The sequence below is a fragment of the Lineus longissimus genome, chromosome 1 (assembly GCF_910592395.1).
Source record: "Lineus longissimus chromosome 1, tnLinLong1.2, whole genome shotgun sequence".
Taxonomy (NCBI): Eukaryota; Metazoa; Nemertea; class Pilidiophora; order Heteronemertea; family Lineidae; genus Lineus; species Lineus longissimus.
The window spans coordinates 15,200,694-15,218,461 of record NC_088308.1 but is presented as its reverse complement, the minus strand read 5'-3'; the positions used below and the strand labels follow the sequence as shown (position 1 = coordinate 15,218,461).

The window sequence follows — 17,768 nt, the reverse complement described above, 5'->3', positions numbered from 1 at the left end:
AACGTGTACCGGGAGTTCTATACTAAAACATTGGTAGAGGGACGATATATCGTCCCTACTAGGTATACGGGAGACAAATTATAGGGACGATATATCGTCCCTACTAGGTACGCAAGGGGTTAAACCTCTCCTCCAGGGCACAGGTGGGACCGGGGACCAGCGAGTCTAGCATGGATAAAAACAACGGAACAATTGTACCGATTTAATTTTTGTAAAATTACAATGGGCGATTAAGAATAAAGATGGCAGGATCGTGAAAAATAAATTTTCGTTATTTATAGTTATGCTGACAAGGGAAAGTGAAAATGAAAATGAAAAATGAAATTTATTACGCCTTTACGGTAGCCTATCGGCATGATCGGTACCAAAAATGGTAGGACGAATGTTCATTAATTTAATTTATTTGATATCATCCAGGCCCAGAGACCAGCTAGGTGTGACAGTAAGCATTGTCCCCTGGAAAAGTGCCACAACCTATTATTCAGTGGCTAAAGAGACCCAGTAAAAGAGCGACCCTATCCCCAGCCCGAATCTTTTAGGTCTTTAAGTGTCCCGTGACAGCCTATAGGCCCCTACTGTTTTCCTGGGCTGAGAATTTCCTATCAAACCGGCCCCGAAGAGATTCCTTGGCCTTATTGATGCCGAAAATGAAAAAGTACCCCCGACCCCCTGACTGCAAGTGTCGCCTGATGCGCCTCAGACCTCAGCCGGTAGCCCCGGCCGCCCGTGCCGACATATGGCGAGCAGTTGCAGTCATAACCCGTTCAACTAAAAATATTTTTAGTTTAACTAAAATTGTTTTTAATGCAACTGATTATTTCTGTTCTAATAAAATCTCTTACAGTTACAATAGAATTGTCGGGGCTCTTCGGGAACTCGTAATCCCTACGCGCAAATTTGGATGGAAAGTCGTTTCTGATTGGTCTGATTCCGTATTTCCGAAGATTGCCGAACAATTTTAAAATAACAGAAATTGTGCGGGAAATCAAGCAACATTGTAAAACTCTCTCAGTTATATTATTTTTTATATATATTTTTAGTTGAACTAAAATTAATTTTATTTGAACTAAAAATATTTTCAGTTACATTTACCCTTTCGCTGCGGATGTACGCTTTTTTGCGACCAAAAAATTTTTCCGATCTGTGCGGATGTAGGGAGAACAAATTTAAATGCCTCAGTCACGTGTTCGATGAACTGCAGAATCAATAATTGATGAAATATTCGCTGTCAGTGACAGTGAATTCGAGGCGTTAGAAGACGAGTCTGATTATGATTCTGAAGATAATGCCGATGTACACAGCATGCATGGGGATGATAGTGTGCATTATTCAGGGTCCGAGGGGGGTGATAGTGATAGGGGTCAAGATGAAAAATCTAGTTTTTTTCCTCGTTGATTAATATTAATTAGCGTTAATTGGTTAATTAACATAATTTCAGGTAATTAACAAATGCATAATTTGAAAGTCCATGCTGTCCCCAACAACCTTTTCCGATAGTCCAAAGCTCTATCTCTTCTTCTTCAGGCTGTATATTGGCCTCAAAGTTACCTATGTTAAAATTGGCGTTTACAGTATTTTGGGGGCAGCAAGGAATCAATATTGAAATAATTTTTAACGGCGCAGCGAAAGGGTTAAAAACAATTTTAGCTCAACTAAAAATATTTTTAGTTGAACTAAAAATAGGAGGTTATGACCGCTTTGGCTCGCCATACCGACGACTGTCGGGTCATTTTATATTTCATCTTCGGGCAGTGACGAAAACTGGATGCACAATTGAACAGGTCGGGGCGCGCAGGTATAGGCTTATACCCCTAACACAGGGTATCGGCCTCCCTCGCCCTGGGCCACGGGGGTATTCAGGGTCGCCCCCCGTCGCCCCGCACGGTCCGGGGTCGGGAATGACGCAGCGGCGCATGCGTCTGTTAACGTTAAAATATATTCGGTGTAATGTGTAACAGAAGATCCGCCTTTATACCGTTAGTTGAACCGTTTCCTTTATCGTTGACAATACACAGCTATTGTATAGGGCAAATATATTCCTAGGACTAACTTTCCGTTTACACTGGCTTCAACCACGGGTCCAGATACGCACATGCGGTTGTTAACGTTAACAAATATCCTCGCGACTGGGGATATACAATGTATACAGTTTACAGTACAAGACAATCGCATCGGATCGCTTAACAAATATCCAGAGGATCTGGAAATATATCCTGGCACCGCTTCAGAGAGTAACACAACATTAACAAAGATACGCTTTGAAGCGTTACACATCCCATGGATCAGGTGTTCTATCCTAGTCCTATAAGTTCAACTCCCCACAGTCACAGAGGCAGCAGTTGTACATACTGTACAGTATGATACTAGTAACAGCATTCAATCTCAATCTTGGAAGCACACGCTTATAGTACCCACCACTTTGTATCATGAGAAATTTCCAGAAAGAAGACAGAGGTTTATGCCAACTAGGACCCCCAGTCCGATACATGCTTTGTGTCTCGGGCCACAATGAACAAGATGGGCGCCACGGGAGTAGATGTCCAGCTAAAGCTCACCACCATGTTGGATGAAGAAGTCGTCAACACAAAGAAAGTGAATGGTTTGCGGATCCAGGTTATGACCAAGTCCTTCGACATCGCCATACCAGTCGTGTATGAGAGATGTCATCCGAACCAGTCACAGCCAAGTACCAAGGCCAGAGACTGTAAGGAAATTACCTCACCTGAAAGACGTCGCTGACAAGCTGCACCCTTACCGAGAAGATTGGGAGATTGGAGTCATCATTGGGATAAATTGACCAAGACTATTGAAGCTGAGGGATGTTGTTCGCGGAGAAGATGAGGATCCATACGCGATAAGAACTGACCTTGGATGGGGAGTTATTGGAAACTTCACCGATAACATCAAGAGAGACCAGCTAGTCCACATTGCTTACTGCACCAAGGTCAAAGAGATAACAACAGCTGAGGTTAACCAACTGTTTGAGGGTGAGTCTACCGAGCAGAAGACAGGACGCGAGATGTCAGTTCAAGACCAACGTCTTTTGGCTATCGTGAAAACAGGAATACATCAACAGGAGGATTCCCACCTTGAGATTCCAATGCCATTTTAAAAGAGGATGATGCCAGTCTTCCCAACAATAGACACATGGTTGAGAAACGTCTAAGACATCTACATCATAAGCTGAAAAAGGACTACAAGTACAGACAAGAGTATACCGACTTTATGAATGACGTAACAACTAAAGGTTACGCCGAGAAGGTCCCTGACACACCTGAAACTTCCACACAGGTCGGGAAGCTCATATGGTATCCCACATCACGGCATATACCATCCGAAGAAAAACAAGCTAAGAGTCGTTTTAGATGCAAGCCCAGAGTATGAAGGACATAGCCTGAACAGACACCTACTGCAAAGCCCAGATCTGATGAACAGCCTCAACAGGATTCTGACAAGATTTAGGAAGGAGCCAGTCGCCGTGACCTACGATATATCGGCCTGCTTCTATCAAGTCTTTTTCCTGGAGAACCAGCATGATTGCCTGAAGTTCCTATGATTGGAAGACAGACAGCTTCACAAAGATGCCATCGAGTAATAGATAATAATAAAAAGTGCTCATACATTGTATAGCGCACTACGTTTCAGTGAAACCTCAGTGCGCTTTACAATAATTTTGATTTTAAAACATTTTTAAAACAACACTTAAAAGGATTTAAAAAGGTGGGTTTTAACCGCGACATTGGACTAGCATGGACTAGCATGGACTAGCTGTTTGGCTGACTGTTGGTCAAGTAGGTGACGAATACAACCGATTCGCCAGATGGCAAAAGAAGCTGCCTAGACATTGTTAACTCATTGAGAAGGTCTTATCAAGAGTAAAACCAAGGTCCTTTACAGATGGTTTTAACTGGACTGGTGTTTCCCCGACATTGACAATGAGTGATGTATGCTCTGGTTTGACCTACGAAAAAGAGATATTAGATGTAGGATATCTGTCTTTGGACCGTTGCATTTGAGCTTATTTTCCTTGAGCCACGCTCGAATTTCTTTTACACATTCTTCTAAGGATCTTACAGTATCGGGGTGATCTCCTTGCTTCAGTGTAGCGTATACCTGATTGTCGTCAGCATATGACATTAACCCATGCTTCACAATCATGTCCTCTAGGGGAGCAATATACAACGAAAAAAGAATTGGCCCGAGTACCGAACCCTGTGGTATACCACAGTCGAGAGGTACATCACGAGCAAACACCATCGAGGAGTATGCATTGTTTCCAACCCTTTAAATCAGACCTGAGCCACTAGAGTAACACCGCATTGACCCCAAAATGATTTCGCAACCTAGACAGCAGTATGTCCTGATCTATGGTGTCGAAGGCGGCCCAAAGGTTGAGAGAAACAGCACAGCCTCCTTGCATTAGTAGAGTGCCAAAAGTAGGTCCTTAACCACGTGCAACAAAGCAGTTTCAGTGCTGTGCCCCTTCCCGTAGGCAGATTGCATGTGTGGGTAAAGGCTGCTTGAGTTGACATGTGCGATAAGCTGCTCCGCCACGACCTTCTCGACTACCTTCGACACGAAAGATAAGTTAGAGACTGGCATTGCCTTGGTCTCTTAACAGTCAGTTCGCTATTCGACCCACTTGGTCTGGCCGCGCCAGTTATATTACAAGGAAAGCGTATCATAAAAGAGCTCTGCAGGGACGGAAAGGGGTGGGACGACCCAATTCCTGATGACGTCGCCAAAAGATGGGAAACCGGGAGGAGCCAGCTGAATGACATCAGTAAGCTTAGAATCCCACGTTGTTACAAGTCGCTTGATCGCATGGATCAGGAGCTGAAGAGGGTCGAATTACATCACTTCGCCGACGCTAGCCTGCTTGGAGGATATGGTCAATGTAGTTACATAAGACTATTTAGAGGAGACGGCAAGATCGACACAGCTCTGGTTGCAGCGAAGGCCAAAGTAGGACCCAGCAAACCTGTCACAGTGCCACACTTGGAGCTCACTGTTGCCGTCATGTCTGTGAAGATGTATAACTGCACAGAGAGCTTGCCTACAAAGACATCCAAGAGACATTTTGGTCAAACAGTAAAGTGGTACTGGGGTATATCAACAACGAGGCCAGAAGGTTCCATGAGTTTGTCACCAACTGGGTGCAGAAGATCAGAGAGAGTACGTCACCAGACCAGTGGCGACATATTGTAACTGGAGAAAATCCAGCAGATCTGGCATCACGAGGTGTGCGTGACAGCACAATAGAATTTGAAATAAGTGAAGGAAAGACAGGTGTCTTACAAAACATATATTAAATCTACATATGGATGACAGTGCAAAATGCACTGGGTGTGCACAGAGAGATTGAATGCACTATGCACATGTATGTATTTGGGAAGGGGTTGGCAATGTTGCTATAAATATACCTTTTTGGAAAGTGAAACCTTTTATATTACAATGAAAATGGAGCAGGGGGTTTAGGGTTTAAATGTAGCTATTTGTTATTCTGTACACAAAATGGTTTCACTTATAATTTAGATTATTATTGTAGAATTTGGTGAAATAGAAAATTATGTCTTGGAAAGATGGTGCCCAGATTGCATCTGCTCATGCCCAGTGACATGTGCAGAAGCAACTTCATGGAGGTGTTGTGGCCAAAGCACTAGATGGCAGGACCAAACTTGTGGAGAATTTTGAGGAGGGAAATATGAATTTTGAGTCAGCAACATCGCCACCCCCCTGACAGAGTCAAAACATATGTACAACAACATTCCATAACTAGTGGAACGTTTCGAAACGGACGTGTGACGAAATTCAAACGTGACGTCTTGGCGGGTGCCACGCAGCGAATCAATATGCGCACCAAAGCAAATCAAGCATTTGCAGCTTGGCAGTTTAGCTTGAACTGAACTAGCACTGACTATATCTAAGACTGACTTCCAAATCCTCCTCAAATCAGCAGTGGATGACAAGATTGGTATGTGATACCGAAAGCAAATATTGTACACAATATGTGTAGCTAGAGCAATTTTGGAGTCATACAATGCTGATGTAGAGAAGACGGAATCAACCAAAGACATTTAGAATGTCTGTCCTTGGAAAAGGCGATAGACACATGATGAATATCCCAACTTGAATAAGTGATAAGGAATATTCCAATGCCAAGATAATAGAATGTCCATCCTTGAAAAGGCGAATTTAGACAATTCAAATTTCAGACCTCCGACATTATCAGCCAATGACGTAAGAAGGAGCGATAGAGTCCAAACCGATCACTTGAAACTGACCAGCACTGACAATCCGAAGTCTGAACATCACAGAATCCAAAGAGGACAATAGATGTATTTTAAACTAATTTTAGGTGGAATAAGTTGCTAGCAACAAGTAGTAATAATTACTTTTTTACCGGTAAATTAAACGAAAAGTGTCCATCTTAGGAAAGATTGTTAGTTCAGACATCAGAAATCAGTGCATAGTAATTTCAGACCATGAAAAGGCTTCAAACTTGGCATTGTTCAGTCAGTACTTTGCAGTGCATTGTCTTTGCAGTGCATTGTCTTTCACACAAATTTCTGGTCCGGAATCGACACCAGCGAATCATAAACACAGGCAGAAAAACAGAAATGGCAACAGCTGAGACAAACAGTGCAATATTAGTATAGGTAGACACATTTTGTACCCATTAACAGGCACAACTTGAAAAAAAAAGAATGGCGGAATGAGCAAGCCTATGAGGTTTGACAATCGGCACCTGAATACGAATGAGTAAGGAACACACTGTCCCTTGAGTTGATTTTTGGTGGCAGCGCTATAGCATACCCCACAGAACAGGCCAACAATTGTCAAATCTAACACATGAATGCCAAAGCCATTGAATTTAGCAAGTAGAGATTAACCCTGTGTGTCTCAGTACCATAACTGCAAACTGCAAGACAAACCACAGATCTCGGCGCAACACATCCTCGAAACGTCTCGAATCCAAAGATTAGAATATGGTCCAGAATAAGAATTGAAACTGTTGTGTAGAGGTTACTAGCACTTCATACACAACTGTTTCCATTCGTTCACAGAATCAGCCATCTAGAGCAGTGTGTCACTGAGAAAGAGGAATTTTACTTGGGATATCCAAGTAAATAATATATATATATCCATTAACAAATGGATACAGAAATTTAAGTAATACCCAAATTATATATTTTGAATTAAACAGATTTCTCAGTGACATCCAACTCTAGACAACTAATTTTATCCCACAGATCCTGACAAAGTACTCAGCCTGAAATGTTTTCCTCAAGTAGCGCAATCCTCGCAACTGGGCGCACGTAGGTTGCTTTTGGTGTCTTGACCATCACCGAACGGACTCTTCCATCGTTGCCAGGGTAGGTCTCGACGACTCTCGCCATCTCCCATGATCCTCGGAGTAGGTTGTTCTCACGGACAATCACCAAGTCGCCTTCAGCCAGGTTTCGTTCCTCCTTTAACCATTTCCTTCGTACTGTCAGCATTGGTAGATACTCGCGAAGCCATCTCTTGCAAACGTGATCAGCAATGACCTGCACACGACGCCACCATCTCCAACTGTTGATTTCTGATGGTGAGACGACATCTGGAGGTGAAACGACAACGGCCCGGCCGATCAGGAAATGGTTGGGTGTCAACGCCGTATAGTCTGCTTGATCATCGCTATTATGTGTAAGCGGTCGGCTATTGATGACCGACTCAACCTCCACGAGTACTGTACGTAGGACGGAGTCTGTGGCGTTCTGCTTCGGAAGGACGGAGTTCATGGCTCTCTTCACGGACTTGACCAAGCTTTCCCATGCTCCACCCATGTGCGGGCTGGCTGGTGGATTGATGGTATGTTCAGATTCCTCAATGCTTTCGAGAAACTCTAGGCTATTGGACAACCATTTGCAGATTCTGAAGCCTCCCTCAGCACATATGTTGGTGACCTCCTGTGCTAGACCAATCGCAGCTTGGACTCCATGTATCGGTTTTGCCAGGTCATCAACATAGAAGGATTTGAGAACGGTTTCTGCAGCTTCTTGACTATATTTGTGGATATTGTCCATGGCACATCGCTTCAGTGCATAATTGGCGCATGTCGGACTGTCCTTCGCCCCAAAAATGTGAACTCCCATGGAAAATGTGTCTCCTTTCCATAGAAATCGAAGAGCGTCTGCATCATGACTCGGTACTCGTACTTGGTGGAACATTGCCTCTATATCTGCTGATATGGCTATTTTGTAGACTCTGAATCGTTGCAATACGCCAAATAAACTATTAAGTAGGTCTGGACCAGTCATCAGAGTGTCATTGAGCGATATTCCCTGGCAGGTGGCAGCAGCGTCGAAAACCACACGGATTTTCCCAGGCTTATTGACGTTTGTCATCCCGTGGTGGGGGATGTACCATGTCTTTGGTGAGCGATGTACGGCCTCCTCCTCTGACAGCTTCCTCGCAAAACCTTTACTGACATAGCCCTCGAGTGTTTCTGTGTAGAGACGCTTGACATCTTCATCTCGATTCAGTTTTTTCTCCAAAAGATAGTGTCTTTTACTCGCGATAGACTTATTGTCAGGCAGCGGAGATTCCGAGTCGCGCCAGAGCATGCCAATCTCGTAGTGACCATTTACCAATCGAGTTGTTTCCTCCAGTATCTGTATCGCCTTTCTGTCTTCAATTGAGAGTGAAGACTCCTCAGCATGTCGGACTCCAAATGATTCTGACCGCCAGAACCGTTCAATCTCTTCCTTTAGTTTAGCGTCCTTGGCGTTGATGATATTGACATTGGCAGATAATGACGTGGCTTGATCGGAGGTTCCAAGCAGAGTCCAACCAAGTGGGGTCTTGACCGCGCTAGGCTGTGTATCCTCTCCTATCCGAGTGTCAAACTGAAGATGTGCTCTAGCAACGTTGATACCGATGAGTAGCTTTACTTCGCTTGAGTCGATGTCTGACAAACCAAGACCGTTGAGGTGTTCCCAATCTGCAGATACTCGTTGTGATGGACACTGGAAGTGACTGTCTCCAACAACCCATGCTTCTTCTACTCGGATGCTATTCCCATCAGGATCGTTGACTGGTTTCAGCTGCATCGTGACGGTTTGACTCATCTCTGTCGTTTCCGCATTGAGTGTCTTTACAGTAAGCTGCTTGGACTTCCCCTTCAAACCAAGGTCCTTGGCCAATGACTTGTCGATGATGGTGATCTCACTGGCTGAATCCAAGAACGCTACGGTTGGTATCCATCGACCGTTGTTTCCCAAGGCATAGACCCTCGCCAGCTGGAAGAATGTACAAGGTCTACTCCCGCATCCAGCATTCATTGATCTATTCCGTGCTGTAACCTTTTCATGAAGTAGAGTATGGTGGGCCTGACCACATCCCGGCTCCCGGCAAGTGAAGTTTGACGGACATTTTTCGGCTCCATGGTTCGGTCGCAAACAGTTCTGACACAGCTTGGCTTCTGCGGTGAATTTGTTTCTCTCTTCTGAATTCTTGTTGAGGAAACGAAAGCATAGATATAACGCATGAAACTCTTTTCAAAGCGAACATGCTGGTAACTGCTTCGACGTAGTTTCTTTCTGGTCTTTCTTAAAGGACGGCGCTTCTTTCTTGAAAAATGGCGTTTCCTTCTTCGGCTTAGCTTTGGTCCCAGTCGATGTGATCTTAGTGTTGAAAGAGACTGCGTCCACATCCTTGGTTGACTTTCCCTTCAGTGCGCTCTTCACAGCATACGGGTTATACTCAGCCTCCACGCATTCGGCTAACCAATCCCTCAAGTCCCGTAGTGATGGTTCTCTAGACTGCGATATACGTGAGACATGCTTGTCCCAGCCTCGGGTACGATCAACAGGAAGCCGCCCAGCAACGCGCATCAGCAGATCTGTTCCCTGCATGTCGGTCACGTAGCCAAGTTGTGTTAGTATGATGACGCAATCACGTATATTTACGTAGAAACTTCGCAAAGCTGTAGAGTTGTACGACTGTAAAGTTGGACCCTTTGTGATCTGGTTCAAGTAGGCGCGCGCAACATAATTTCGATGACCAAATGTTCTCTTCAATTCCTTCAGCGCATCGGTATAACAGTGCCCACTATAGCCGATTCCCTTTATCATCGCTTTTGCATCTCCAGCTACGTGTGATTGCAGGCCATATGAGTGGGGATCCATCAAAGACTGGGATTTGTGTTGATGGTAAACCCCTATCGCTCTCGAGCTTGACCAGCGTCTCCAACATCTGCTCCTCGGGTCTCAATTTGGAGGAAGTGCCCTGGTGCAACATCGTTTCCTGCCCCGGAATCAACTCATCTATCCAGGCGTCGATAGTGGCTGGCGGTTTCCATAGCTTGGGCCTAAAATCCACTGGCAGAGCGTCTGGATTCAAACGGAACGGGCTACGAGTTGTGACTACTGGAATAGCAGCGGCTTGATGTTGTAAGGCTGGCGCTGCAGCAACTGACGTCTTGGCAACCTTCCTGTCATCATCTGTTGTCAGGACCTCGATCTTTGGTTGGAGTTGTTGGGCGTCTGGCTTTTTCACACGAGTATGGGGACCCTTGGAGTGAGACGACAACCAGGCTTGGACATGCTCATGCTTGGATTTCGACTGGTGGACCTCCGCACGGAGCTTCGACAGGCCATCATTACCAAAATGGAGTTTCTTCTTGCAATCATCCTGTATATCGTCAACATCCCCATCAGCTTGCTCCTCTGAAAACGAGGTCTCGGTGATTGTCTTTGATTGCGGCAACGCGATCTGGGCTACTAATTTCTGCAATATTTGATCAGCCTGCTCCGACCTGCCGCGCATCCATGAATCAGCTAGGTCAATGTCGTCTGGTTCGGTCAACGCCGACTTAAAATAGTCATTTGTTTCTATCAGGTTCAGTAACAAGGCTGAGACGGATTCGTGACAATCTCTGAGAGTGGCTCGGGATCTGTTGTCAACGATTGCCTTCTGCGCCTTGTTGCACGCCTTGGTTAGCAGACTCGCATTGGACGTCCTGACCTTTTTAATTCCCAGCACCGCAGCATGCTCAGGCATGACGGATGGCGGAGCGGCGCCGAGAATGAGAATGCAATCTGGGACCGGGGTTTTGTAAATAATTTAGCAATTGGAAATACTAGGATAAACACGTGACATTTTGTGTACTTAATTGTGCGTGACAGCACAATAGAATTTGAAATAGGTGAAGGAAAGACAGGTGTCTTACAAAATATATATTAAATCCACATATGGATGACAGTGCAAAATGCACTGGGTGTGCACAGAGAGATTGAATGCACTATGCACATGTATGTATTTGGGAAGGGGTTGGCAATGTTGCTATAAATATACCTTTTTGGAAAGTGAAACCTTTTATATTACAATGAAAATGGAGCAGGGGATTTAGGGTTTAAATGTAGCTATTTGTTATTCTGTACACAAAATGGTTTCACTTATAATTTAGATTATTATTGTAGAATTTGGTGAAATAGAAAATTATGACTTGGAAAGATGGTGCCCTGATTGCATCTGCTCATGCCCAGTGACATGTGCAGAAGCAACTTCCTGGAGGTGTTGTGGCCAAAGCACTAGATGGCAGGACCAAACTTGTGGAGAATTTTGAGGAGGGAAATATGAATTTTGAGTCAGCAACACGAGGTGTGGCAGCAAAGAATCTACAAGACAACGACTTATGGTGGAAGGGCCCAGCCTTCTTGTCATCACCAGGCATACAGCCAAGCAGAGACATCTTTCAATCATTTCTGGATAATCCTGAGATGAAAAAGGTCAAGGTTTTAGCCACACAAGCAAGGAGGATACCGCGGTGACGTCACATCACGTGATCCCGACCCATATTACTGATCGCTATGGCCAATCAGATTCAGTCTACTGACAGCAGCAGCACTGAACACATCTGCACGTCTCACTGTCTAGTGCGCTCCTGTACACAAAAACACCAATAGACATGAAATATTGCAATACCGAGTATGGATTCTTCCTGTGTAAAATAAAATTTACAGAGCAGATTAACTTCCACGAATAAAAAAGACGTTTGGCGTGGCCAAAGTGCGGAAATAATGTCTCCGCTAAAATACACTACGAAATACACTAGGCAATGCACTACGCAATATACAGTAGAGATGCACTTGAGTTTGTTATTGTTTTGACTTAGAAGCCCGCCCATATCATAATATATTCATGTATTCATGAAGTATGAACTCATTTCTGTCCCATACAACTCTAAGAACAGTCAATTTCTCCTTAAATCATCACCGAAATCGCGATATCCGCAGGAAGATTTCGTTCTAGTGTCCGAAAATGCATGATCTTACAGGGGCGCTAACTCGACAAATAGAGGGGAACTATGGGGATCTATGCGAGTTTTAGGTCCTACAGGTCTCGAACTTGTAAAATCTGTAAACATGCCTCCAAATCCCAATATGATAATGAAGAGATTGCCCCATATCTGGGAGACTGTTTTAAACCATCGCTAATTTTGGAAGATCGGTGCCCGGCTATTTGGTTTAAAAAACCCTATTTTTCCCCATCAAAACAGCACTTTTCATTATTCAAATGATAGCTTATTGTCTGAAGACTTCTTTCATAGCAGAAAAGTACTAATAACTCTGATTTGATGCGAAAAATCTAACTTTTTTGATGACTTGATTTTCCCTTGGCCGTGGATCGAGTTTGTTTACAATATGCAGCGCCATCTTGGAAAAGCCGTGACGTCACCGCGGTATCCTCCTTGCCACACAAGCTAGGCCAGAGGAAGCAACAGATTTCTTGTCCCGACTTGAGCGTTTTTCCAGTTGGCATCTGATGAAGCGAGCGGTGATTGTTGTCTCAGAATGGTAAAGGGATTCAGAGATGGTAAGATCGAGAAACCTCGTATTGCTGGAAACTTGGAGGAAAATCTAAAGCAGTACAAGCCAGTTGATGTAGCAGAAATAATGAATGCAGAATTGGTTATGAAAATGGTTCAAGCCCAATCCTTCGAAGAGGAAATCGCCCAGCTTCGCAAGATGAACTTGTAAGGAGAACCACCACAAGAGAGGAGCTCCAAGGAAAACAAAGCTATTGGAAAGAGAAGTGGAATCTACAGATTGGACCCATATGTCGACAAAGCTGCTGTCTTGAGAGTAGGAGGAAGAGTGCAGCATGCAGATGTCCCAGAACGTCAGAAACATCCAATGGTTTTGCCAAGAAAAAGCCATGTTGTTCAAGTCCTGATTGCTCATCATTACCGAGGCATTGCCCACTCTGGGAGGGGCATTACACTGAATGCAGTTCTGTCAGCAGGCTACTTGGTGTTAAAAAGCTAGAACCGTCATAACGACGTATCTGCAGAAATGCGTGATATGTCGAAAATTGAGAGGCAAAAAAAAACTGGCACAAAAGATGGCCAACCTACCAGAAGACAGACTCTAGGAGGTGCCGCCATTTACCTACAGTTCTGTGGACAATTTCAGACCGTAGTTCATCAGAAAGGACGGAGTGACAACAAAAGATATGGAGCAGTGCTTACATGCTTGAACTTTTGCGCCATCCCTAATGAGGTCTCAAATAGTCCGACACAAGCTCATTTTTGAAAGCATACCGGAGATTTGTGTGCCGCAGGCGCCCAGTCACACACCTAAGATCGGACCAGGGCACAAATTTCATTGGTGCAAAAAATTAACTCGCTGCAGCACTAGCGGAAATCGACCATGATCGTGTTAGACAAGAGCTTCTCAAAGACCAGTGTGACTGGATTGTCTTCAAGAAGAATCCTCCTCATTCCAAACATATGAATGGTGCTGTTGAACGGATGATTCGGTCTATCAGGAACGCTCTTTCCAGCCTGCTGATGGCTCATGGTTACCAACTCGATGATGAGCTTCTACGTACAATTATGGCAGAAGCCGAAGCTATAGTTAACAGCCGCCCACTAACCTACATTGACATAGAAGCTTCTGACAGCCCCCAGCCGCTTAGTCCCAGTCAGTTGCTCACACTGAAGTCGGATGCAGTACTGCCACCACCAGGGACATTTATCAAGAATGATTTGTACTGCAATCCGTGTAGAGGCGTGTCCAGTATTTAGCTAACCAATTCTGGACACGTTGGAGACGAGAAGTTCTGCTCATATTGCAAGAACACAGCTGTTTCAGCTAAGCCTAATCATGACATCGAAATGATCCATCCCCAGCACAGGCCTGCTGCCCAGCGATTGATCAGCGCAAAAAGCTTGTTAACCACTATGTAAACAATGTCTCTATCACACAATCGCAATACCCATTCAGTCTAAAGGGTAATGCGTTGGGGTCGTTCAAAACACGAGCGCAATCCTGTGGACGTTCCGCTTAAAGCTACGTCGGTTTTGATTGGCTCATTAGGTCTATCACGTGCCATGCCACCCGCCGACGAACTTTCACGAAATTCGGATCAGAATTGATGAAACAGTGACGATTTGCAGTATTTTTATAGATTTTTCAACAAGTTGCAGATTTCCGAATTTCATCAAACTAGATACCCAGGTAGGTGTAATATCACTCATCATAAATACCTCCACCGTTTAACATATCTTAATTCAGTTTCGTACCAAATCGTGCGCATTTTCAGACAATCCTAGAACTTGGATCTGCCCCGATTCAAAATGGCCAGCTTGCAGACTGAGATGAACTCGAGGTGTCAATTTCATCTTACAACATCGGATTCCCTTGACCGTTTATTTGTAGTACGAGTTACTTTAAATATTAATTGATATCCTAACTTTAATTAGTTTCCGTTTTTTAAATTTAGTTTGCACTATTTATGCAGAAATATGCATTTGTAACCCAGTGTCCAGTTTCAAGTTTCGTTGGTTCCGCAGTCTATTGTACTGATAGGGGTTCAGTTTGGGTGGAAATATAAATGAGTCACAATTTTTTGGCAACTTGTAACCAAAACATGAGTTAGTACTTATTGTAGTCTATCTGGAAAACAAATTCAGGGATATTTCTGATGAATTTGGTTTTCAAACTTTTGAAACACTGAATAGTTTTTCGGTAAGTGCTGACCTTATCACCCTTGGCCACAATGGACTTGCCCATTGACCCACACATTGGATTCGTTTTGATTTTTTTGTACAGGGTGATGTTAAAACAGTGTCTTGTGTTGACTGGGTGCCTATGCATAAACATTTCTTTTTTTTCTCTGTGACTACATTGTAAGATTTTGTTCTGACTTCTCATGTGTATTGTCTGTAGGCCTATTGTCATTTGTCACTGTAAGCATTTATTTGAAGAATCAAAGAACACAATTCATGCAATTGATCAGTACACGGTTTTGAATTGTCGGGGTTGGAGGAAAGGTGAAAACAATTTTTTTTCACTGGGGTACCATTACCAGATTTGTCTGTTTTATAATGTGTATTCTTTCATGTTCCTTATCCATGGCTGCCAAGTGGGCTGGTCATCCTTCAGTTACTAATTACTAGATTTTCTTTTTCTTTATTTTCAGTTGGTGATGTGGGGAGTAGGCGTACTACATCCGCCCTGATCTACTAGAATTGTGGGAAGTGATGATACTCTAAATCATAATTGATTCTACACTAGAAATAAGAATACCGTTGATTGATGCATGAGGCTTGATATATATCAGTACATGTACATGATGTACATGGTGTAGTACATCCTGCATTCAAGCACAGACCGTGTCCATTGGTGACCCCCGACTTTTTGCAACCCATTCTCTTTTACAATTCCAGGTATTGTCTAGTCCATGAAATGGAGACGTCTTTGACTTCAAATTATGCTGACTGCCCTCCTCGGAAGAAAGTGAGGTTGGATTCCAAAGTTGGTTCGGGCGGCCATAAAATATATTTTGGGCGGAAACGCAGGAAATCCAAGGCAGTCAAGTCAGAAGTTACGTCGTCTATGTTCAACGTTGGGGACTCTGTTCTGTTTAAATTACTGAGGGATGTATATGTAGGAACTGTGTTGTCACAAGTTGATCCAAAACAGTACACCATTCAGGACTTCAGCGGAAGTATACATGCAGTAGTCATTGATGACCTCTATGAAGGATTACAAGTTTCGAGTCACGACCGATTACCAGCCGTTGGTGAAGTCGTCTTTGTTCGATACAGTGATCAAACGGGGGTTCTCAAATTGGGAAAGACTGTTTGTATCCGAAATGGTGTACTATGGATTACTTTTGACAACTTGGGACATGAGTTTAGTGATCCCTTCAACGAAGCATTCATCTTGAATGAAAGGGCCAAGCAACTAGGTGTGGGGAATATGGGATTGGGAGAGAGGAGTGTGAATGAGAATGGAGGTACACGTGAGGCTATACACCTCTTCACATGTATGCTGAACCGATTGACGGAGGAAACGATTCACACTCATTCTGATAATCAGGACCGAGCCAGTCAAATTCGGGAGTTGTATGTTCAGGATATTCGTTCACGAGACAGTGCCATCCTTGAGCTAAAACAGCAGCACTTGGTTGACACTGTCACTATTTACCAACTTGGTACAAGTACAGGTTCTTTCTTCATGGGGCGGAACTCTTGACAAAACGTTATGGACAGAAACAGAAGTGTGTGCCGCCTACATGAAGGCCCTTTGGAAACTCGAGTGTCCATCGGGCACCCTTTCCAGTTTGACCCAATTTTATGATTCCATCGAATCATACACACGTGGATGATTCCATCGAATCATACACACGTGGATTAAACGCGCTGGGAAAGAAAGAAGACTCGTATGGTGATCTCCTTGTACCCATCATCCAGGAAAAGCTTCCCGCAACCATGAGAAGACAACTCGCTCGAGATGATGACACTGAGGGTGAGTGGACACTTGATAAATTACGGAAAGCTATCCGCCACGAAATCGACTCTATTCAGGCCGCAGACGCAATCGATTCCCTCGTTCTTGACGACAACCCGCCGGCAACAGCAGCATTCGTTACTACAACCAAGAAAACCATGCCATACTTTCACCACCCGTATCCCTGTGTATTCTGTAAGCAACATCGCCATAAATCTGGACATTGCACCACTGTCACTTCGAAACAAGTACGGAATGCAATCGTAAAACGGGCCAAACTCTGTACGAACTGTTTTTCTAAATGCAATACGAACTACGACTGTCAGTCAGTCTTCCGATGCCGAGATTGTAGCGGAAAACACCACACTTCCCTCTGTCTGAGCCAGACCCAACAGGACAAGTCAAATCGCCACAAGGATAACAACAAGCGTCATGAGCAACCACAAACCAGCAACCCAGAAGACAAGCGAGGGAAACAACAACAACAGGAAACTCATCAGACAGCTCTTCACTTCAAACGGAGATGGCCGTCACCCTGTTTTACTAAAAACTGCAGTGACGCAACTTTACACCGGGAATTTTTCATTACGTGGAACAGTACTTTTCGACGAAGGATCGCATGTACTTTCATTAGTGCTGCGGCCAAGGGCTGAAAAAAAGCGACCTACCCCTCATAGCAGTAGAACAAAGCGGGACCGGTCTTAAATGAAAGGTATGGATGTCTACTAATAGAAAAAATAGGTTGTATAAATCTTAAAGGTGTACAACTATGTGAATTAACCCCTTGTTTGCCACAACAGTTGAAAATTTAGAATAATTTAGAAAAATCAAATAATGCCATAAACACTTGTCGTGTGACTGAATAAAGTGGAATAGAACAATAATTGTGATGTTTATCAATGAGGGACATGGCTTGGACCCATTTTTAGGGGTTTATTGGATTGACCAGTGCTTTTATATCAAATGCTAACCCTTCTTTTTGCC

At 43.9% G+C, this 17,768-nt stretch overlaps 1 protein-coding gene across 1 annotated transcript; it reads right to left on the bottom strand.

Moving 5' to 3' along the window:
* Positions 1 to 7,268: 7,268 nt before the first annotated feature.
* Positions 7,269 to 9,326, bottom strand: LOC135484496 (uncharacterized). Its single transcript, XM_064766070.1, has one exon. The coding sequence runs from the start codon at positions 9,324 to 9,326 to the stop codon at positions 7,269 to 7,271; it is 2,058 nt and encodes a 685-aa protein (XP_064622140.1).
* Positions 9,327 to 17,768: the final 8,442 nt, after the last annotated feature.